Source organism: Phytophthora sojae (genome assembly GCF_000149755.1).
Source record: "Phytophthora sojae unplaced genomic scaffold PHYSOscaffold_1, whole genome shotgun sequence".
NCBI lineage: Eukaryota > Oomycota > Peronosporomycetes > Peronosporales > Peronosporaceae > Phytophthora > Phytophthora sojae.
The window spans coordinates 8,758,224-8,780,205 of NW_009258115.1; the positions used below are offsets into that span (position 1 = coordinate 8,758,224).

At 54.5% G+C, this 21,982-nt stretch overlaps 7 protein-coding genes across 7 annotated transcripts; 4 read left to right on the forward strand and 3 right to left on the reverse strand.

Moving 5' to 3' along the window:
- Positions 1 to 1,134: 1,134 nt before the first annotated feature.
- Positions 1,135 to 1,704, reverse strand: PHYSODRAFT_294479 (hypothetical protein; the record flags this gene model as incomplete). The annotated part of the gene is made up of 1 exon (XM_009518215.1): positions 1,135 to 1,704. The coding sequence occupies one exon, from the start codon at positions 1,702 to 1,704 to the stop codon at positions 1,135 to 1,137; it is 570 nt and encodes a 189-aa protein (XP_009516510.1).
- Positions 1,705 to 4,436: 2,732 nt separating this feature from the next.
- Positions 4,437 to 4,736, reverse strand: PHYSODRAFT_405757 (hypothetical protein; the record flags this gene model as incomplete). Its single annotated transcript, XM_009518216.1, has 1 exon — positions 4,437 to 4,736. A coding segment is annotated over one exon (300 nt), but the record flags the coding sequence as incomplete, so codon positions are not given.
- Positions 4,737 to 5,150: 414 nt separating this feature from the next.
- Positions 5,151 to 7,493, forward strand: PHYSODRAFT_322777 (hypothetical protein; the record flags this gene model as incomplete). The annotated part of the gene is made up of 3 exons (XM_009518217.1): positions 5,151 to 5,429; positions 6,537 to 7,070; positions 7,107 to 7,493. The coding sequence occupies 3 exons, from the start codon at positions 5,151 to 5,153 to the stop codon at positions 7,491 to 7,493; spliced, it is 1,200 nt and encodes a 399-aa protein (XP_009516512.1).
- A 4,110-nt stretch (positions 7,494 to 11,603) lies between these two features.
- Positions 11,604 to 11,825, forward strand: PHYSODRAFT_390286 (hypothetical protein; the record flags this gene model as incomplete). Its single annotated transcript, XM_009518218.1, has 1 exon — positions 11,604 to 11,825. A coding segment is annotated over one exon (222 nt), but the record flags the coding sequence as incomplete, so codon positions are not given.
- Positions 11,826 to 11,881: 56 nt separating this feature from the next.
- Positions 11,882 to 12,301, forward strand: PHYSODRAFT_470355 (hypothetical protein; the record flags this gene model as incomplete). The annotated part of the gene is made up of 2 exons (XM_009518219.1): positions 11,882 to 11,968; positions 12,032 to 12,301. Coding segments are annotated over 2 exons (357 nt in total), but the record flags the coding sequence as incomplete, so codon positions are not given.
- Positions 12,297 to 12,503, forward strand: PHYSODRAFT_477076 (hypothetical protein; the record flags this gene model as incomplete). Its single annotated transcript, XM_009518220.1, has 1 exon — positions 12,297 to 12,503. A coding segment is annotated over one exon (207 nt), but the record flags the coding sequence as incomplete, so codon positions are not given.
- Positions 12,504 to 17,184: 4,681 nt separating this feature from the next.
- On the reverse strand, positions 17,185 to 17,637 carry PHYSODRAFT_411690 (hypothetical protein; the record flags this gene model as incomplete). Its single annotated transcript, XM_009518221.1, has 1 exon — positions 17,185 to 17,637. A coding segment is annotated over one exon (453 nt), but the record flags the coding sequence as incomplete, so codon positions are not given.
- Positions 17,638 to 21,982: the final 4,345 nt, after the last annotated feature.

Below are 21,982 nucleotides of genomic sequence, written 5' to 3' on the forward strand. Positions count from 1 at the left end.
GTCAAGTGTTCCCCCACGGCCGCGTAGCTGTGGACGATGGCGGCCTCGCAGTGCTCGATGCGGTTCGAGAGCTTGTGCTCGTGGGTGCTGAGCTTGTCCTTGACCCGCCCCTGGGTGCGCGTCCAGGACTCCCCCACGGCCGCCTCATACTCGTCCAGTTTGTCGGAGATTCGACGCACGACTTGGCCCACGCGCGTGTGAAAGGGCGACTCCATGGCAAGAGCGCGAATGAGAGTTTGGCGCCGACATACGACGCCGCAACATGGGGAATGGTCAGAGACCGGTCGGGATCGACCTGGAAAAACGAGACACCTCTTCTCCCTCTCTTCGTCAATGGGGAAACGTCTTGAACGAGGTTATGTGGCTCCACCACAAGGATGGAGCCATCAAGTGGGAATCGTTCAGCTGGCAATATCCAGCCCAGAATGGTGACTTTTAGGTTCGCCCTTGGTGCTAGCTGCAGGCAGACCTGGGTAGACGATCATAGTCTATGATAGATGGAAATGTTGCAGTGCACGTGGGTGTACAGTACGGCTTCAAGTGCGTTGAGAGCTCGGACAGCACGACACCAAAAAAGGACATGTAGACCTTCTCTGCCCGATCACGTCGGGAACCATCCACAGCCTCGGCCTCGGGTCCCGCTCTCGCGACCTTCGAAAAGCCGGCCAGCTTCGCGTCCAGCTTCTGGTTCTGCAGGATGTTCCTCGACTCGAGGTCTTGATCCTGTCGCAGCCGAAACCTTTTCGTCTTCTTGTATCAATGTCGCCTCTACCCATGAGTTCCATAGAAACCCTCGGGAGGGATCTACGCCCTGAAGTGCACAATGTTCAGAAGGATGAACGTCGCGCTCATCTTGGCCTCCTCCAAGAAGTCACCCTCTTGACGGCCACCACTTGGTCCTATCCTAGTAATCGAGTTCGATTGAGCACTGCCTCTTTGGGTACAGGTACTCCACAACTTCCTAGGGCGCTGCCTCGGACGCCTTTTGCGTCGTTGTGAAGCTGAATCTTGTCTTGAACTGTCTGAAAAAAATCCACGTATGCGAATCAAAGTAAGGCTAGAAGCATGCAACGTGCAGAGAGGTTTCATAAATCCCTCTAGATTGAGAGACTGAGCGTGTTCTCGATGTCCAACTTACCGACGGAAGCGCAAGTTTGACGTCCGGTACTTCGCGATATACTGCACGATGAGTTGTGCGATGCGCGAGTCGGACATCTTGGACATGCGAATTCGTCGCATGAACCGCTTAAAAGCGTACTGGTCCCATTTCTTGAACATGCGCAGTCGGAAGTGCTCGTCTTGCAGTATCTTGTGCAACGTTTTATTCGAGAAGTATCTCCAGTTCTCGATACCGAGGACTCTTTCTTCACTTGCGTTGGTGATATCTGAGCGGCTTCGCAGGTGCCTGTGGCGGCCCAAGTCAAGCGGACCTTCATGATCAGGGAGGGACAAGCTCGCTGTAGACTTGTCAGTTGTTGCAGTAGCGGCATCGATGCATGCGAGGAGGGTGGCCACAGTCGCCAAAAGCACATAGGCAACGCGGATCTGCAGTAGCTGGAAGGTTCTACCGTGCCGGAAGTCTTGACTTGAGTGCACGAGCTCGAGTTGGAGAGTGATCGACGCAAGACCGACTGTACGAGATGAAGCACGTCCGAAAATATCCACCACGAGGAAATCATGACCTGCGGTTCCTGTACGAATCATTCCTTTTGAGACGTTCAGATAGCGTTAATCGAGAACGTGGGTACGTAAGACCTTATAGCCGTATTCGTTTGAGGTGGGTAGTGGAGAATAACAAAAAATATTAAGACCTTGTTCTGTTTTTTATTCGATTTGTCGTTGCTTCAGGCATTTTTTTTCGTTCGGGCGCACAATAGTAGACAAAATGGCACCATCCAGTTTTACGACTATAGTGTATCGAGATAAAGCAATCGACCCCCTCCATGGTGGAGTCCACCACCATGCGGAACTCGAGATGATCTGCGGGCAGTCGATCCAGTACGTAGCACTAGTACGGCAGCATCCCGGTAAACGGGTGCACAAACGCATTTAGCAACCCCCCCTAGACACCGGGTATCAGTGATTTTTTTTATTGAATTCGGAGTGAACTGAATACTCCAGATCGTCGCTGGAAATGCCAGTATGCAGAGGCAAGATAGAGCGACACACCACCAATATTATCAAGGGATTTTGGTCTTAAAACCTTTTGCCTTCTTCTTCTCTTCGTATCGGTCCAAGAGGTTACTCAAGTCACCTTCATCCATGAATTTCATGACGGATCAGAATCCTTCCCGAGTTTTCCACGCCAGAAGTGACCAATGTTGGGGTGGGTTAACGTCGCACCCATCTTGACCTCCTTCAAGAACCCACCCCGGTCGCTTGTTTTCGTGATGGCCACTACTTGGTCCTTGTAGCTGCCATTGTGCGACGGGTGAACTCAGGTTGCGGTAAAACGTCACCCTCGTCAAAGCGTTGATAGGAAGTTCCAACTCGTTCCAACGCAGATACTGGCTTCCACACTTGTTCAGGTACTTTAGTAGTTAGTAGTCCAGAAATCTCTCGACCGCTGGCTTGAACTCGTTGCGGGCGCCATTTACGGAGGAATTGTCGGCGCGCTGAATCTTGTCTTGCATTGGCTGCAGCTGCTGATATAGAACTCGTATTCTCGAGACGCCCGCACCTGCCAAGCCTGTCGGTGTCCAGCTGACTGAACGGCCAGAAAAATAATTCGTCATGCCCTTGTCCATCGTCTTGATCTTCGACGTTGGTGGGGTCGGCGTCGGCGTAGCAGTCGGAGAACCCGATCTCCATCTGAGACTTCACGATAACCACCAGTGCTGGTTCGGGTTGTCATTAAACGAGACGCTTCCTGCTTTAGGTGAAGTATTTATAGCCTCACGGCGATACTCGCGACGTTAGACAAAGATCTGATGGCATTATCGTGTACTAGAAGGTGTGTTTAGTAACCTGTAATAAATGCATCGACCATCGCACAAAACTGAGCAAGTAGTAAGCGACTGAAATTTCGAGTGGTGGCTACCATGTATCATCTGATGATTTGCGAGGCACGTTCAGTTGCATCCTAGTTAGTGCCAATTTGTAGCTCTGTATGCTGCTATCTGTTGGATATACGATTATTTTCTTCATTCTAAACTGTTGGTCGATGATATATGGCTCAGTACTAAGGTAGAGTTGAGAAATCATGGGTTCCTTTGTCGCCCCATACAAAGTCCAAGTCGTATCATTTGTAAGGGGTTTTGGTTGATATAGGATTTTGTATGGGGATTAGCTGTCCATAAGTTTTATCACCTGGGCAGAACCAGTGATTTGTATGTGAGCTACCTGAAGAAGCGCAAAAGCGCGCGTGTTAGCAGCGTGCAGATCTTTATCAGCGTGTTCTGCAACTCTAGTCCAAACCGCACCTTAAAACGATAAAAAATGACGAAGTTACAGCCACTTTTGGTGGTGTCCATATCTTTTTGTCGTGGAGTGTATACGAGGCACAATACCACTTGAGTTCGTTATGAACGCGTCGCTAGTGCACATCCGAAAAGTTTTCGGCGAAAACCATCACCATGCGGGAACCGAGATCTGCTGTCGATCCTGCACGAATCATGAATCCCGTTAAAGCAACTTTAAGTTGTGACATGACTGAAGCTAACACGACTTTAAGCGACCTTAAAGTCGCTTTAGGCACCCTAATGTTGCAACTCCAAAGACCCTGAATATCCAATCAAATCCCAAAGTCGTCTGGGCAGCAACTTCAGGAGGATGGATGTCACGAGAGCCAAATCCCCAAAACAGCCGTTAAAGTCAAAAGGAACGCGCGTAGTTTTGGCAATATGAAAGCTCTAGAGGCATGTTTGGCCTCGATGAATCGATTTAGGCCACCCCTATAGACCCTATGCGTTTGAACGGTGTTCAGAGCTTGCAGGCATGATTGAACGAAGATAGTTGTTTAGTGAATCGTCATGGATTCATTCACCCCCTCTGCGATCTCAAGAGTGATGGTAATCTGATTAAAGTCGTAGTAACTACTTCGCACGAACCATACCTTTTGATAAGCTCCACCGAGTGAATGTCTTGAAGACATTGTCGGACGATGCTACTACCACCAAATTTAGACGCCATTATTTGATCATTTAGGGTGCGCCGCTGTTACTCAAAAACACGTGTCGAAATGTTACCCATTAACTAGGGGAAAACTATTTTATCTTCGTTTTTGTGTATGCAAAAAACACCATTGAGCTTCAGTCTTTTCAAAACGATTCTAAATTTGGGAATCGTGGGACTTAGCGGATTTTCGTGATGATCGAGTTAAGTTTTGGTACAGTATTTTTGGTTACACCAAATTTAATACCAAAATCAAAAGACAAGTATATTGAAGTTGACGTGACCCTCTCAAGCGTATTGGGCTGCCCTTTGCCCATGAAAGCAAGAGCTTTGTGCAGGCAGCGAAGCCGCAGGTAAGGCAGCAATCCATACATGCAGTCGTCCCACGAAGAGTTGCACAGCAGCATCTCCAATACTACAACGCCCTCAATCACCAAACGCACGCTTTTCTGAATGGCCGTGTTGTTGCTTCGACTCTGGGGAGGGTCGAACATGACCTTCTTCATGTCCTTGATGAGCGTCTTATCAACTAGAAAGGCTACCCCGTGTCGGCCGATGTGAATGGTCCCAATGACGCGTTTGTTCTTCGGGTTGCCGGCCCCAAATCCTGCTGTAGTCTTGCGTGTTTGTTCAGGCAACGCGAAGTCGTCCTACTGTAACGGGGTTACGAGAGTTACCTGAAGGGTTACGAAGTGGGTACACACTGTCTAACCTAAATCAGTAGGAGAATCAGTACATGGCATCAGAACCACTGATTATGCATATGACTAGGGTTCACTATGCTAGATAGTGAACCGGATAGATTTACACTGTAGGCGGCTTTGCCGCAATAAAGGGAAATACATTCAGTTTGAAATTCACACAGTTAAGAGTTAAGGGTTGACTCTTGGAGTACGGACTCGTATGTTCTGGTATTAGAACGGGCTATCTTAAGCTGAGACTCTGCGAGTCTGTTACGTCTTCCTCTGACGCTAAAGCTACGGCAGCTAGTAGTCAATCCGACACCTGAGTCTGTATAGACTGACCCTCTGTGGAGAATGGAGCAGTTCGCTCACTTGCCCCCGAACCAGCAGGATGCGCTTAAAAAGCTTATGTCCTTGCTGGGCCCGGAGGGCGTGACGCAACTTGCGCAGCAAGGCCCCGACGCGGTGAACGCGCGTCTCGACGCGTTTTCAAGCTACGAGAATGCTCTTCTAGAGCACCTCCAGCAGAGGATGGCGACTGCCGCGGCGCCCCAAGCGCCACCTTCGTCGTCCGACGCGGGAATAAGACCCAAGCCGCTCATGTTGAGCGTGAAGACTTCGAAGGCAAGGAGGGTGAAAGATTGATGCTTTGGACCCGTGAGGTTGAGATGGCTATGAGCTCAGCTCTACTCCGGACGGAGCCGCAGCGCGTGGCACTAGTGTGGAGAAGCGCAAGTCCCAAGAATGAGTGCTGGCAAGTAATTGGACGATTGATGGATCTGGACGTCGCCACAAATGCGGAAGAGTGACAGGCCCAGATGGATCCAGATGACTGGATCTACGCCCACGGAGATCCAAGATCCAAGATCCACGAATCAGATGGATCTGGATCCGGACTCAGATGGATCTGGATCCGGACTCAGATGGATCGGGACCTACGTCGGCAGAGATCCAAGATTATCTGGATTCAGGCGTAATCAGGAAGTTGTGGACACGACTCGACGGGCGAGCAACTGACACGCAATAAAGGTAAAGGGAGTCCATAAAGTCGGTAGGTACAGATCGGATGATAGGAGCCACATGGCGATAGGACTTTGGGATAGGAGCGAACTTAAGCATAAATCAGACCAGAATTTGCCTTGTACAACGCAAGCGCTTCCTCCCTCGCCTGGAAACGGGAACGACATTGGCTCTACACGGCGTAGAGAGGTTAGCGGTAGCAGATCTAGTGTTGGTTGTAAGACTGGAGTAATATATTGGCCAGATCCAAGACCTTCCTAGTGAACTACCTGCAAGTGCAGATCCAAGATCCACCGGAGTTATCTGTTTAGCCGGTGCGTCCCTCTCGTCTCAACTGTCAACGACACCGTCATTGGAGGCGGCAAACACGACCAAGGAAGACCTGCGAAGGCAACGTGAAGGACAACAACCTCGAAAGGCAACAACCCGGCCGGATCCAGATCCAGGCCGCCAGATCCAAGTACAAGACCACTGGATTTGGAATACTACCGCGAGCAAAGTGAAGATTTCCGCGCTGCTCCACCCACATCCCCGCGTCTCTCCCAGACTGTTCTGTTTTCAAGGCTCGGACGCTTCAGCAGACACCAGAGGAGCAGATACAGCCCTACCGACGGGTACACAAGGTGACCGGTTCAGCACACAGATCACGGATCATCGGGGGACCCCCTCCGTAAGTCGGTGTTCGGGCGCAGTTGGTAAGTTGGATTGGCAATCTCGCAGATTTTGCTGATCCCGCTACACCCCAATGGTGCGCGTGCCGGATCTTCTGGTGACTCGGGATTTCACCGTGAGTCCCAAAAAAAAGTTCGAGTGAAGAAGGAACAAGGGGATCAAGCGTCTTCGGAATCGGGATCGACGACGACGCTGCTGAATGAAACAAGATCCACGGATCGGCAGAGTGCAAGGAGGACCTCTGTCGGCGGAACCGAGGTGGATCCTGACATGGATCCAGAAGAGAAACCTCAACCTCCTCCACAGGTCCCTTCGGGGACCCCGGTGGATCGCGACGAAAGTCAAGATCCACTAACAAAACAAACCAAGGCTGGCCAGGATCGGTATGCATTTGCTGACCCTCCAGTGAAACAAGAGCCCTACATCTTCCATCCAGACAATACCCAGACGAAGAAGACCGCTACGAGAAGGAAGATGAAGGCCCCGGAGCTGGAGGACGAAGATCCAGAAACCTCGGCCCAGGATGGATCCGAGGCATCATGGATCCATCATCACGAGAAACAACTACGCAGCTTTCTGACAGTGGATCCAATTATGCAGTAGTTCGGTGTGAAGCAGATCGGAGCCCTGATACTTCCGGCAGCCGTTAAGCGTCCAGGAATCTTGCCCGAGATGGAACGCCTGATGCAGCTGCTGAGGGATGCCGATCTCGTGGCTGGAGCGTTCGACGCGTCAGTGATGTACGAGATCGATCCAATCCAACTCCGTGCCACGACGAAGATGCTGTTCAACCGACTGAAGGTGCTGGTAGGCGAGATCCAGCCGAAGCCGGATCCCGCAATCCCGGATCCAAGATCACTACAAGAAGGATCCACAGGATGCCGGACGTCGTCACCTTATGTGTCGGCTGCAGAGCTTGGGTCGGACACGTCTTCGGAGCCGCGACATGTCACTTGGACCATCGGGAGCCTCGATGCTACGCGCCCGAGCCCAGATCCAACGTGAAGCGAGTCCTCAGCCCCGATCCCAGCCTCGATCCAAGAAGCAGTCAACTCCATCAGTGGATCCAAAAGCGACGGCATCAGGATCCGACATGTCGACTGGCAGGTTGGAGTCGTTCTTCCAGGCAGCTATGAACAGGTTCTTGAAGGGCAGGGAGCTTTGACCCCAGCCATGGCACCGGGGGCGGTTCAGAATCACGGATCCCAAGATGTCGAGATGGAGTCCACTGGATCGTCGGATCCGGATCCACACTGGGAGTTCGACCCTGACGACATTGGCTTACCGGCCCCAGCACGCGCTACAGTAGCCACCACCGCGACCGGATCCACAGGTTCAGCCCTGATCCAACGAGTCCGGATCTCAGCGGTCTCGGATCTGAAGGAGTTCTCTGGCAAGGACCAAGACGAGGATCGAGCGAGAGCTTCGGTCAGTAAGGTGAAGTCTGCGTTCCTCCGCGATCAAGCACCTGACGAAGAGAAGTGCCTGACCTTCGCGGATCTGCTGTCTGGATCGGCGCCGAACTGGTACCGCCAACTACCTCGATCCACACGCAATAAATGGCCGGATCTCCTTCGCAGCTTCCATACCCAATACTGTGGATTGGGGATCTCCGTCGCCCGCCAGTATTACCATGCTCGCAAGCGGTCCGACGAGTCTCCGCTGGATTATCTCTACCGACTTAACGTCGCCGGACTCCGTGCTCGACTCAAGATCAAAGACGGTGGATCCAAGGAGAAGCGCGAGCATGTGGGTCATTTCATTGAGACTCTGGGCGATCAGGATCTGGCGGATCGGCTGACATTGCTCCGACTGCCGGATGCTGACGAGTTGGAAGAAGTCCTTCGTGCCTTGGATCGGGCGAAGAACCGACAGAAGAAGTCCGCGTATGGATCCAGCAAGTACCGACAAAAATCACCAGCGACGCCTGCGCCGGCCGCTCCAGCCAAACATGTGCGTGCGATCCAAATCCAACCTGACTCGGGATCTGAGTCTGGATCCAGCGATGGATCGGACTCCGAGTGCGACGAATACCGCAGGATCTATTTGTCTGCCTCCCACGACCATGCGAAACCAGTCGAGGAAGAACCGAAAGCCCTGGAACGGAACCCTCTAGACCGGCAGCAGCAAGATCCAACCTCCCGCGATCAGAGATCCAAGATCCACGCTGACGGATCCGAGCGAAGCCACTGTACGCACTGCGGATCCAAGAAGCACTCACATCTCGGCTGCTGGAAGCGGTTGACGTGTGAGAAGTGCGGCAAGAAGGGTCACCCAGGTCTTCGTGTGCCGTGGGTGTGGTGAACTCCATGACGTGGGCCGATGCCCGATGGAAGAGGTTTACAACCAGATCCGCCAGTGGTTCAATCTAGACAAGCATGCGGGGATGCTGCCAGAAATGGCGGAAAGGATGTTAAACTAGGACGCTCGCCGGGTTGGAATCCGGTACGAGCCGAGCGTTCTAGGTATTGCATCTATGCATTTGTGAACAAGACATCGACAGATCCAGTTAGCAAACGACAGGATCTACGCGGTAATACATGTGATCTTCATGGGAAACGTACTGCTGTGATCTCAAGTCTTCGGCAAGCCGACGACTACTCCAGATCCGATGCGACAGTGGAAGTGGACCTGGATCCAGAAGCTCGTCAAGGCTATTGGAAGCAGCAGGATCCAGAGCAGTGGTTCAAACCAGCCGAAGGCGAAGACACGTCGGGATCCAGATCCAGACGTGTCGCTACAAGCCGGCGGACCGTAGATCCAGAGTCCTAGTATCTCCTACCTGGAGAGTCCCGAGGGTACTGGAAGCAACATTCGCTAGGCAAGTGGTTCCGTCAGGCCAAGATCCACGGCAAGATCAACAATGAGAAGGCTATCTTAGTCCTAGATACCGGTGCCGAGGTGTCCATCGTGGACACCGCCTTTGCTCGTAAGGTTGGGTGCTACATCGACAGGAGTCAGAGTCAGAAATGTGTTGGGATCGGAAACAACGAGTACACAACGGAAGGGAGAACACGGATCAAGATTACCTTAGGTGGATACCTGGTGTATTTTTTGAAATTTGGGTAGGGGATCTGTCCGGCCAAGAAGCGATCCTCGGCATCGACTACATGGTCCCGGCCGGGATCCGACTGGATCTAGCTGACGGGACACTCTGTCTACCTGACGAAGTCCGAATCCAACTCAGCGGCCGCCGTCCGCTATGCAGTGACAAGGCGCAGTCGGTAAAGCTGGATCACTACCTGCAGCTTGGGGTCGGAGAGTCCGGGGAGCTATCCACACGCCTGCGGGGATCTGGATCGGAACATGACAAGCTTTGGGTTACACGAGGGGATCGATGGGTGCCAACAGTGATCAAGGGCCCGGGCAAGACACGGTACCTTCGAATCACGAACGTCGGCGAGAAGGAGCTGGTGCTGCGCCAGAACCATCAAGTAGGGATGTGGCTGGCCGGTGATCGGGTGCCGCGGATCCAAGGTTACGTATCCGTCGGATCCCGCCGCTACCTGGAGTGGCACATTCTCGCGCTGCAAGCCACGACGGAGGCTGGATCCGCGGAGGTGGCGCCTCCAGAAACCCCGACGGGGCCGATGGTGGAGCGTCCTGAGTACCCGATGCCGCGTGCAATACTGCGGAGACAGGATCCAGCTCAAGTCAGACAGGTGGAACCAAGATCCAAGAGCGCCGGGGCTGGACGGGGCAAGTCGCTGCCGGATCCGCCCGGTCAGGCGATTGACGAATACATCGCAGGGGCGGCGGAGGTTGCAGCTCCAAGCTTCAATCAAGGCGCGGACACGAGATCAGCGACCGGAGGAGACGCGCGGACAAGTACCCGGAAGAGATCCGCAGGCCGAAGATTCGCCGGATCAAGATCCAAGTGACGAGGGGTCCCTGGGAGTCAGCGAACCTCGCAGTCAACCGTTCGCGTTACGTCAGCGCATGAAGATTGCCACGTGGGAAGAGGTGCAGATCCAGAGCCCATCACCCCAGAGCCCATCACCCCAGGTCAGATCCACGGATCTTGGATGTGGACGGGACGAGCCGACGATCGGACCTCCGTCGAGGCCAGATCCCACGGTGACGCAGGACAATGGGTCGATTCGACAGGAGCAACCGCACGCATCTAGTGCCCGGATGGAGTAAGCCCAAGATCCAGTGTCAGTCATTTGGCCCAAGCCGGTTCCAGGCGAAGTTCCCGCTGAGCGCCAGCCGGATCCAGATCCAACTGCCGATCGAAGTGTCGACGACGCGCTGAGACCAGACGATGGATCAACGGGCCAAGATCCAACTGATGACACGCAAGGTCGCGAAGGGGCGTTGAGTCCAGATGATGTGGGACGGTCGGTCCATCCCGTTGTCACATCGGGTGGTAATCACGGAGAGACAGGGGGCGGATCTGCAGATTCAACAGATGGTGATATGGGACAGGCCATGAATCCAGAGGAGCTTCAAGTTTCAGATGGTGAGATGGGACGAGGCGCAGATCCAGATGGAGAGACGGCGCAGGAATCAGGTCCGATGCCAGATCCAACTGTCGATGCAGATCCAACGGCTACAGAATTCTGCTCGAGTAAGGAACGGGTGTACAGCTAATAGCCTCACATATTTAATATTATTTTCCAGTCGATGTGGCGATAGGAGGATGTGCAAGGTACTGCAAGGTACGAAGGTACTAAGGTGAAAAATCCAGTGCCAATCATCAGCTCTCCACCCTCGTTTGAAAAATGGCGCGCATTTAGCGATCTTACTAGACTTCAAACTACATGTACCGTAGTGGTAGACTCGCACTTTTGCTTTAGCACCTCGCCCCACAAGCCCACCTCCTCCCCCACTCCACCCATGAAGTCCACACTGTCCAAGCGTCTCCGCCTCACTTGGTCTGAGAAAGTGGGCATCCTCGACAAGGCAGCCCGCACACCTGCTCTCTCCTACAGGGGCCTGGCTGAGTGGGCTGTGACGGAGTTCAGCCTCCCGGCCGCCTCAGGCAAGACAACAGTATGCCGCATAATCAAGTCAAGTGGAGTCCTGCTGGGGCGGCCGCTGGAGAAGGCTGTCCGCAAGAACGCCCAGCCCCTCAGCCACGTCCTGCTCGACCAGAACGTCGCCGAGTACGTCCTCCTCGCCGAAGCGGAAGGCGTGTGCCTCTCGGGCGCTATGATCATCCAACATGCACACGAACTCGTCGTAAAGCTCGGGATCCCGCCAGCACAGCGTCCCCGGCTCGGAGCCTCATGGCTTCGCCGTTTCCAAGAGCGGTATGGCTTTGAGTGGCGGCGTTCCTTTGGGGAGTCCGACTCGGTGAAGTTGGACACCGCTACGGACGAGATCGAGAGACTCAATGGCATTGTGAGCTCCTATCTACCTCAAAATGTTTTTAACATGGACGAGAGTGCTTTTTTTACAATGCGGTGCCTCGCGGCTCAATTTGTAAAAAAGCTGCTCCTGCTTTAAAGCAGAGTAAGGCTAGGATTACAATGGCAGTCTGTGCAAATGCCGATGGCTCCGAAAAGCTCCCAATACTATATCTGGGTACAGCAACTAAGCCACGCTGGTTTAACAAAAAGCCCGCCACCCTCCATTATTTTGGAACGGAAAAGGGGTGGATGACGGGCTGGATGTACCAGCAGTGGCTGGTAGGCCTAGATGAGAGTATGCGGTCTCAGAAGCGCTCCATGCTACTACTTGTAGATAACACCTCGCCCCACCACGAGACTGGGCTCTCTCTCACGAACGTCCGCGTCGAGAAGTTGCCCCCCAACACCACCGCCAAGATTCAACCCATGGACCAAGGAATCATTCATTGTATTAATTAAGCGACACATTCTATCCCGCAAGATGATGCAAGCTCTAGACCGGCTTGGTGAAGGGCTAGATAATCCCTACGAGGTCGACCAGTTGACAGCGATGTTGTGGTGCGAGGATGCCTGGTCAAAGGTTAGTGCTTCGACCATACACCACTGTTGGAATCATTCCGGACTCGTAGGTAAAGCTGCTCTTCAGTTCATTTTAAAATAACTAAATCAGTACATTGGAAAAGTATACTCAACTTAACATCAATTTATATATTCTGCGTCTTTATATATATCAGGCGTTACTTACTCGGACAGATTACTGTACCATAGATCCAAGTCGCGGTGACGCTGATGCAGATGAGCAAGTCTGATACCACGTGAGTGGGGATCTGCACGCGGAAGATGTTGAAGCGGAGATGGCGGTGCTACCGGAAGTCACTGCGACCACAGACGAGGTGACTATTGAAGACATCCAGGTGGGAGATCCAGAGGTTAATACGGCGGAAGAAATCGATCGACCCCGGCGGCGGATCTGGAGGCGCCGGCACCTGCTGACTGGTAAAGGCAACGCGCTGCCGCCCGCGGCACGAGGAGTTGTGTGTGACATTGACGTGGGTGATGCAAAACCCATTGCTGAGCGGGTGCGCAAGGTAGCCCCGCAGTACCATGAGAAACTGTCGGATCTAATCAAGGGGTTGCTCGGAGCCAAGATCATCAAGGACTCGACTTCACCGTGGGCATCTCCAATTGTGGTGATCATCAAGAAGAATGGGGTAGACATACGATTATGTATCGATTACCGGCTGGTTAACAGTTTGACCCGGCTGATGGTCTACCCGATGCCCCTGATTAACGACCTGCTTGAGGATCTGGACAAGGTGCTTTGGTACTGCTCTTTGGATATGGCCAGTGGATTCTGGGTGGTGACGATGACGGATCGGGCTCGTGCGATCTCCGCCTTCATCACCCCCTTCGGGCTGTACGAGTGGAACTGGATGCCTTTTGGGTTGAAGAATGCACCCCAAATCTATCAACGTATGCTGGACAACGCGCTGTATGGATTCACTCGGATCCCGCGGCTAGAAGATGGATCTGGATCGGAGCGAGAACCTAAATCCAAGCTTGGGTCTGTATCGGAGGTGCTGGATCTGGATCTGAAGTTGGGAGAACGAGAAGGTCCAGGCAAACCATCCGTGCTTGGACGACGGTCGTACATTGACAAGATATTGGTAACTTGTGGATCCTGGGACCATCTGTGTGAGCGTGTGGACGCGCTACTGGACGCGTGCGATAAGTGGAATCTCTCAATCAGCGTGGTGAAGAGCTTCTGGGGCAAGAGTAAGGTGGAGTACCTCGGTCATCGCGTGTCAAATGCTGGACTAGAGGCGAATCCCAAGGATCTCTCGGCACTAACGGATCTACCCTTTCCAGGTACACTTAGATCCATGCAGTCGTTCCTGGGTAGTTTGAATTACTACAGTCGGTTTCTGGAGGACTACGCGATCTACGCTGCGGTTCTCTACGAATTACATGAAGTGGATTACGCCGCGATGAGCAAGCCTGAGAATCGAGGCCAAGCGGTGATGGTTTCGACGACTCCAGATCCAACGGAGCAGACCTCGTCCGACACGGCGGATCTAGACCTACCGGATACAGACTCTGGATCCACGAAGGCTGGGAAGCGGAAGACTTTGGATCTGGAGGCGAGTGATCCAAACAGTGTAGATCCACGTTGGATTCGCGCTCATCGAGCATTTGCCAAATTGAAGGAAAAGATGGCAATGACTCCGATCCTCCGACACATTGACTCGGATCTGTTGCCGGTGGTGGTCGTGTACGCTAGCGAGTGGGCGATCTCAGCTGCCCTGATGCAGGAGCACGACGGGGTTCACTATCCACTGACGTTCACCAGCCGCACCCTGAAGTCCAGCGAACTCAATTATGGCGTGGTGGAGAAGGAGGTGTTGGTTCTGTTGCGGATCCTGGATCTGAGTTACAACATGTTGGTTGGACGCCCGATCCGAGTCTTGACTAGACATTCGACGTTGGCCTGGTTGTTCAGATCCACGGGCCTACAAGGGCGATTGGGACAGTGGGCGGCCTTGCTCTCGCCGTGGACACTCGAGATTAGGAAGTGCACGAAGGGCGAAGATGAGATCCTGGGGACTCTGGGGGGCAGTATTACACCTAGATCCAAGGTAGATCAGGCTTTGATCGAGATCGCGCCCAAAAAGGAGCCGCGACACAAGATCCAAGCGCCGATCCCGACAGTCCGGCCTGGTGAAGAACTGTATGTGGTTAGCGTTGACGGACCCGCCCGTGTCAAACGTGGTGGAGGCGCATACAGCGCGATCCTGTGGAAGTTGCCGGAATGGACTGTGGTGAAGGCTAGATCCGGCTATGCGGAGGGGCTTACCGTTAATAAGGCGGAGTACCATGGGCTTCATCTATGTTTGGATCTGCTCGAAGTCGAGGCACGACGACGATTGGTGATCTGTGGAGACTCCAATTTGGTAGTTCGCCAAGTCCGAGGCGAGAACGACTGCAAGGCACCGGGATTAACCCTTCTGAGACAGAAGACCCTGGATCGGCTGCGGATCTGGCCAGATCATGAGTTGGTACATGTCAAGCGCGACTGGAACGGTAGCGCTGATAGCCTAGCCAGCGCAGCACTTCAGTGACAGGCCGGTATCATGGTGGAGGAAGCGGTGGATCTGCAGGATCTAGTCACGTTGGACCGCCTAGATGAGATCCTGGTTGTGAAGCGTGAAGAAGAAGCCTCCGTCGCACGTCTCTCACCCGTGACAACCCGAGCACGAGCCAGATCCAGATCCAGATCCAACCCGAGTGTATTGCGAGAGGAAGTAGTGCGGGATCTCAGGATCGCCAGGATCCGCCAAGCGCAGGACGAGGAGGCGTGGATCTCCGGTCTGAAGAAGTACTTAGTGGGCGATATGCAGGATCTGACCCAAGATGAGGCTAGATCCTATAGTGCTATCGCGATGGATTATGAAGTGGACCTCAACGACTTGCTGTTCTATTGTCCTCCTACGAAGAAGGCGGAGGCGGATCGCGATGGACGGATGAGGTTGGTGCTGCCGGAGACTCTACAACAGGATGTCCTCCACCACTACCATGCCAGTCTCGAAGGAGGTCACCGAGGGATCGGCCGTACCTACCAGAGAATCCGGGATCGCTTCCACTAGAGGGGATTGTATCGGAGTGTACAGCGATACGTCGGAGAATGCGTGGACTGTGAGACCGGCAAAGGGCGACCTGCGATCCAAGGTGAGTCGCCCGGTAACATCCAAGCCACGTACCCGTTCCAGATTATAGCGATGGGTCACATACCGTCGCTGCCCAGATCCAACAAGGGTAATACTGAGTTACTGATCTGGGTGGATCTGTTCACTGGATACGTGATCGCGAAGGCCAGCGACTCCAGGACGGCGCAGACGATCGCGGAATCCTACGAAGAGTGTGTATTCAGACGATTTGGTGCCAGCGAGGTGATTCGCCAAGACCGCGAACCGGGGTTCATGGCCGACTTCTTTAGATCCTTCAACAAGATCCTTGGTCAACGCCAACGTGCGACGATGACGTACAGGCCGCAAGCAAACGGAACCGCTGAACGCATGGTGCAAACAGCCACTCGCGCTCTGAAGATGTACGTGCAGGATCTGGATCAGCGCGATTGGGACGACTACGCTGAGCGTCTCACCTTCGCACTCAATACCGCCCAGGATCGGATCCGAGGAGAGACGCCATTCTACTTGGTACACGGCTGGGATCCTAGATCCACGCTCGAGGCTACGATCCCGGTAGGCAGCACTCGCCGTCAGGATCGGGATCCGCGGCGGTGGCGATACCAGATCCAACGCTATTATCAGCAGGTACGGGCAGAAGTCAACGCGCGACTGCAAGAGGCGATCTCGGATCGGGCGAACCGGCACAATGAAGAGATCCGTCCGCACCAGATTGAAGTTGGATCCCGAGTTTGGTTGTATTTGGATCGGGTGAAAGAGGGATATGCTCGCAAGTTGGCTCATATATGGCACGGTCCGTTCCGCGTGGCGGAGAAGATGGGAGAATATGCTGTGCGGATCGAGATCCCTGGCACGGAGTACCGGCTGTTCCCCGTGGTGCATGTTTCCAAGTTGAAGCTTGTGAGGAATTTCCCAGACCGACCCCAGATCCAGTTGACCGAAGGCACTACGGAACGAAACGACTTTGATGAAGCACTACTGCCGGAGGACAGCTGGGTCCAGGATCTAGGTGAAGATGAGTACGAAGTGAAACAAATTTCTGACGTGAGGACTGGAAAGCGCACTAGGTACGGCCGGATCCACCGTGAATTCCTGGTACACTGGCGTGGATACGAAGATCCATCCTGGGTGGATGAGGCGGATCTCAACTGTGGATCTATACTGTATGAGTTCCTACGAAGTCGCACCAACCGGAACCGGTTCGGTGCGATGCAGTCTCACGAAGAGCCGTGAGGCCGGAATCCCCCGGAGTGGGCTGGCCACTTTTGGAGGAGAATGTGGTGATGGATCTGCAAGGAGGTTGCAGATCGATGGATTGGGGACTCTGTATATATGCATGGGATAATCGGACGCGAGTGGTGTCCGACAAGGTGGAACTAAGACGAAGCTGAAGGTGATTGGGATCGTGAGGTGAAGCTGGAATGGAGTGTGAATGCGGGTCTGGGTCGCAGCAAAAAAGACGAAAACTAACATGAACGAAAGACCGACGAGTAGAATGTATTAAGACCAGTTTCGATGCACCGAGTGCGGATCCAGCGCCAACGAGTCCGGCCAGCCATCAAAAGGTTTGGATCTGGATCCACACGGAGGATGCCGCCCTGGATCTGGATCCTACTGGTCACCAACCGCGCGAAGATTGATGAATTTGGCAGGAAGACGCGCGATGTTGCGCGCAGGATGGTATTGGGGAGTATCCCGGTAGTGGCTGCGCCGTGGATCCTCGTTGTTACACTCATCCAACGCCTCCAAGAGATCCGTGGGCTCTGGCCGGTTCAAGTTACGATCCGCCAAATTAGCCTGGCGCGAGGCCAACCCTGGGTACCACGTGACTGACTCGGCGCGCTTGGGGAAATGTAGGAAATGTGGATCCACCAGGATGTCCAGGTCACACCACCCTTCACGCATGACAGTGATCAACAACTCCAAGAACTGCTTCCACGCACGGCCCGCGTGGGATCTACGGTTACTGCGTTCCTTCTGGAACACTATCAGCCACGGATATTTCTTTGCCATCGCATCGAGAATCGGGAAGTGGTGGGTCGACTCCCAGTACGACATGAGATTAGTGTCTTCGAAGATCCCGTACCCCTGGATCAGGATCCCCAGTCGACCGCCCACGTTGACTTCAAACGAGATGGCATCGCCCGGGTTCTCGAGGATTTCCCAACGGTGGGTGTCCAATAGCGCCCGCACATTCTCTTCTGTGATGAGTTCCCAGCAGTAGTCACTGAGTTGGATCTTCGGCTTACGGCCCTGGGCAGGGCCGAAGTAGGGAAATAACCAGCCTGGAGCAGTGGGCAGGATCGGGAACAATACGTCGATCAGCATAGATACCATGGCCATGTCGTCCAGGCGATCCACCAGCCAAGGGTGACAGTCGGCCGAAACCAACATATGTGCATGCTCGCGGCCTGGGATGCAGTCAGAGTCCGGCGCGAATGGAACAACAGGAGCCAGAGGGTCTTGCACAGGTGGTCGACGGGCACGATCCGGACGGAGACTGAGTGGATCGGGATCTTGCGGGGGAGTTGGATCGGAATCTTCATGCGGATCCGATCCATCATCATCGCCAGGGGAACCACCAGCGCACGAAAGCAGTTGACGACGAGGAGAGGCGTGCTGTCGCCGTCTCTCGTCGGATCGCGACCGAGATAACGCCTCCCGAGTCTGGGCTTCAAACAGCTCGTTCGCCATGGCCTCAGTCTCTGCGTCGCCGTCGTTGGTCTCCTCACTCGCCTCGTGGTCTTCGTCATCCTCTCCTTCCTCATGGTCGTTGCCGTCCTCTTGGTCGCCGTCGCCATCCTCTTGTTCGTCGTCATCTTTCTCTTCCGGGTTGTCGTCGCCTTTCTCCTCAAGATCTTCGTGACGTTTCCCCTCAGGGTCATGGCGATCCGCCTCCTCCTGGTTACCGCCCCCATCGTCGTCGATCTCTCCCTCTGTGGCAGAGCCGGAAGCTGCGCGATTACCCTCCTGGTTCATGGCTTCATCGTGCTCGGAGGGCGGCGAGAAAATGCGACGCTTGACGGCCGGAGTTGGATCTGGATCGGGAGTCTCCGGGTCACGATCCCGTTTCGAAGTGCCGGAGTCTACTTGCCGACTCAACTCTGGATCCGCCTCTGGATCGGAATCCCGCTGAGCGGGGCGGAAGTTTCGCCGGCAGGCTGCTGCTCGCCAGATCCGGGGGCGCAATACGGATCAAGCTGAGGATGTAGGCCGGATCCAGAACGTCTTCGATTGCGCCAGGTCGCGCTCTCACCAGAGTGATGATGGAGGTCAACTGCCAACGCGCGACTGAGAGCTCCTGCTGTAGCACGTCCCGTTCATGGCTCATCCGAATCAGATCCTGCGTCAGCAACCGACTTTCAGATTCGATCGCCTGGATCCGACGCCCCATTGCAGTTACGGTCTGCTCGGACGCATCGAAGCCGGATTGGAGGTCATTGACCTCCGAACGAACTTGTTCCACTTCACCTTGAAGGGCGTCCCGCTCCCGGCATACCTGCGCCAGATCCGCGACAGTCGTCTCCTGGAGATTCCGCAGACGAGTTAGCTCCGGGTTGTCTCGTTCCCGCACAGCTTGGTCCAGATCCGCCATGGTAGCTCTGTGAGTAGCTCGCAGGCGATTTAGCTCGTCACGAGCCTCCGTGTGCATCTCCTGGTGGGCAAGCAGGTCTTCTCGCGCCTTCATGAGATTCCGCGTGACTTCGGCCAATGATGTGTGAGCGCGATCCCGTTCCAGTGTCAGGGTCGCAATCTGCTGCAGATCCGCCGAAGTAATTTGATCTCCTGTTTGGAGCTCGGCCTCGACTCTTAGGAGCTCCTCCTGCGCTCGATCCAAGTTGTGCTCAGCTATGTCCCGCTCGTAGTTGGCGTCTTCCAAATCGCGAACCAGGTCTGTGTTTCGGTCCTGAAGCTGCTGGATCTCGGCGGTGGCCAAGCTGACCTCGGAAGCCAGGTGGTCGTTGTTCTCCTGCAAGCGATCCCGCCCACGCTCAATCTGCTCGATGCGACGCTGGAGATCCCGGATCTCGTTCACCTGTTGCCCTGGAGTTGGAGAGCTCGCGCCACACCAGCCGCAGAAGTAGTTTCCCGGCTGCGACGGACAGCGACTTCCGATCGCAAGCTGCTCAGCTCTGCGTTCTGCTGCTGTATGTACGCTTGAGCTGCGACCAGCTCCCCCGTCTGGTGCAGCAATAGAGCGGCGACCTCTTCTTGGTTGCGAACTGCAGCACCACGGGAGGCGATCAGAGCGCGCAGTTCCTCCCCGCGAGGATCGCGAGGGTGGATCCGGCGAAGACCAATCCGTGTGACGATCGCTGCGCGCTGACGAGGCGCGGGAGGGGCTGCGACCGGGGCCGGACATGTCCGCGAAGCTGGGGAGGCGAAAAAGTGGGTAGCTGTGCCCGCAGTGATGCCGTTGGTCGGCAGCAGCTACGGTCAGGAGGCGATTGCGGAGAAGCGCAAGTCCCAAGAATAAGTGCTGGACGATTGATGGATCTGGACGTCGCCACAAATGCGGAAGAGTGACAGGCCCAGATGGATCCAGATGACTGGATCTACGCCCACGGTGATCCAAGATCCAAGATCCACGAATCAGATGGATCTGGATCCGGACTCAGATGGATCTGGATCCGGACTCAGATGGATCTGGATCCGGACTCAGATGGATCGGGACCTACGTCGGCAGAGATCCAAGATTATCTGGATTCAGGCGTAATCAGGAAGTTGTGGACACGACTCGACGGGCGAGCAACTGACACGCAATAAAGGTAAAGGGAGTCCATAAAGTCGGTAGGTACAGATCGGATGATAGGAGCCACATGGCGATAGGACTTTGGGATAGGAGCGAACTTAAGCATAAATCAGACCAGAATTTGCCTTGTACAACGCAAGCGCTTCCTCCCTCGCCTGGAAACGGGAACGACATTGGCTCTACACGGCGTAGAGAGGTTAGCGGTAGCAGATCTAGTGTTGGTTGTAAGACTGGAGTAATATATTGGCCAGATCCAAGACCTTCCTAGTGAACTACCTGCAAGTGCAGATCCAAGATCCACCGGAGTTATCTGTTTAGCCGGTGCGTCCCTCTCGTCTCAACTGTCAACGACACCGTCATTGGAGGCGGCAAACACGACCAAGGAAGACCTGCGAAGGCAACGTGAAGGACAACAACCTCGAAAGGCAACAACCCGGCCGGATCCAGATCCAGGCCGCCAGATCCAAGTACAAGACCACTGGATTTGGAATACTACCGCGAGCAAAGTGAAGATTTCCGCGCTGCTCCACCCACATCCCCGCGTCTCTCCCAGACTGTTCTGTTTTCAAGGCTCGGACGCTTCAGCAGACACCAGAGGAGCAGATACAGCCCTACCGACGGGTACACAAGGTGACCAGTTCAGCACACAGATCACGGATCATCGGGGACCCCCTCCGTAAGTCGGTGTTCGGGCGCAGTTGGTAAGTTGGATTGACAATCTCGCAGATTTTGCTGATCCCGCTACACCACACTAGCTATCTCGAAGCTCGGTGGCCGCGCGAGAGAGTGGGCACTAACGTTCGGGACGTCGGTCGAGGTGGCCTTCCCGACGTGGGACCAGCTGAAACAGCAATTGTCCCGAGTGTTTGCTCCGCCCAATGAGGCGTATCGCGTGCACTCACGCTTCCTGGCGACCAGGCAGAGCAAGAAGGAGTTGATGGACTATCTCCAAGAGTTGAGAACTCTCATTGCTGGCATGTCTGCGGACCCACTGTCGGAAGCAGTCACCGTTACGGTGTTCGTGGAGGACCTTCGCACTAGCTGTGCCAGGACGGAGGTGTTCCGAACCCACCCGAGCTCTTTTGAAGAGGCTGTGAGCGTCGCATTGAATGCAGAACACAACTTTAAGCCGTCGAGACTTGGGTGGAATGCGTCTTACGCTAGCGCGTCGAGTGATCCGGAACCCATGGACCTCAGCTATGCTGAAGACGTAGAAGCCGAGCTTCGTGCTGCTGAGCAGCGTCGCGGTATCCGCAGATGTTTCATCTGTGGTGACACCCGTCACCTTCGTTCTGGGTGTCCGCTGCGCCATCAGCGCCAGGCTTCGTCAAGCCGCTCTTCGAGTTCGAGCCAGGGCTCTGGTTTCTCTCGGGGAAACGAGAAGTCCCAGTAGTCTACTGGGGAAGAACTAAGTTCTATTGAGCCTCGGCGAGGTGGAGGTCGACAGGACTTAGCCCCGAAGAGAGCCGTACTCTCTAACACAGAACGTGTATGCAAGCCGGACTTGCTAGTTGTCCAAGCTTGGGTGAAGGGCTTCACCAAGCCATGGACGATTTTGATCGATTCGGGAGCGTCGGGTAACTACGCCCGGCGTTCTACGATGGACGGAAGTCAGCTTTATGCTGAGGCACTGGTAGCGCGCGGGAGTGACATCGTCACTGTTCGTCTCGCGACGGGCACTCG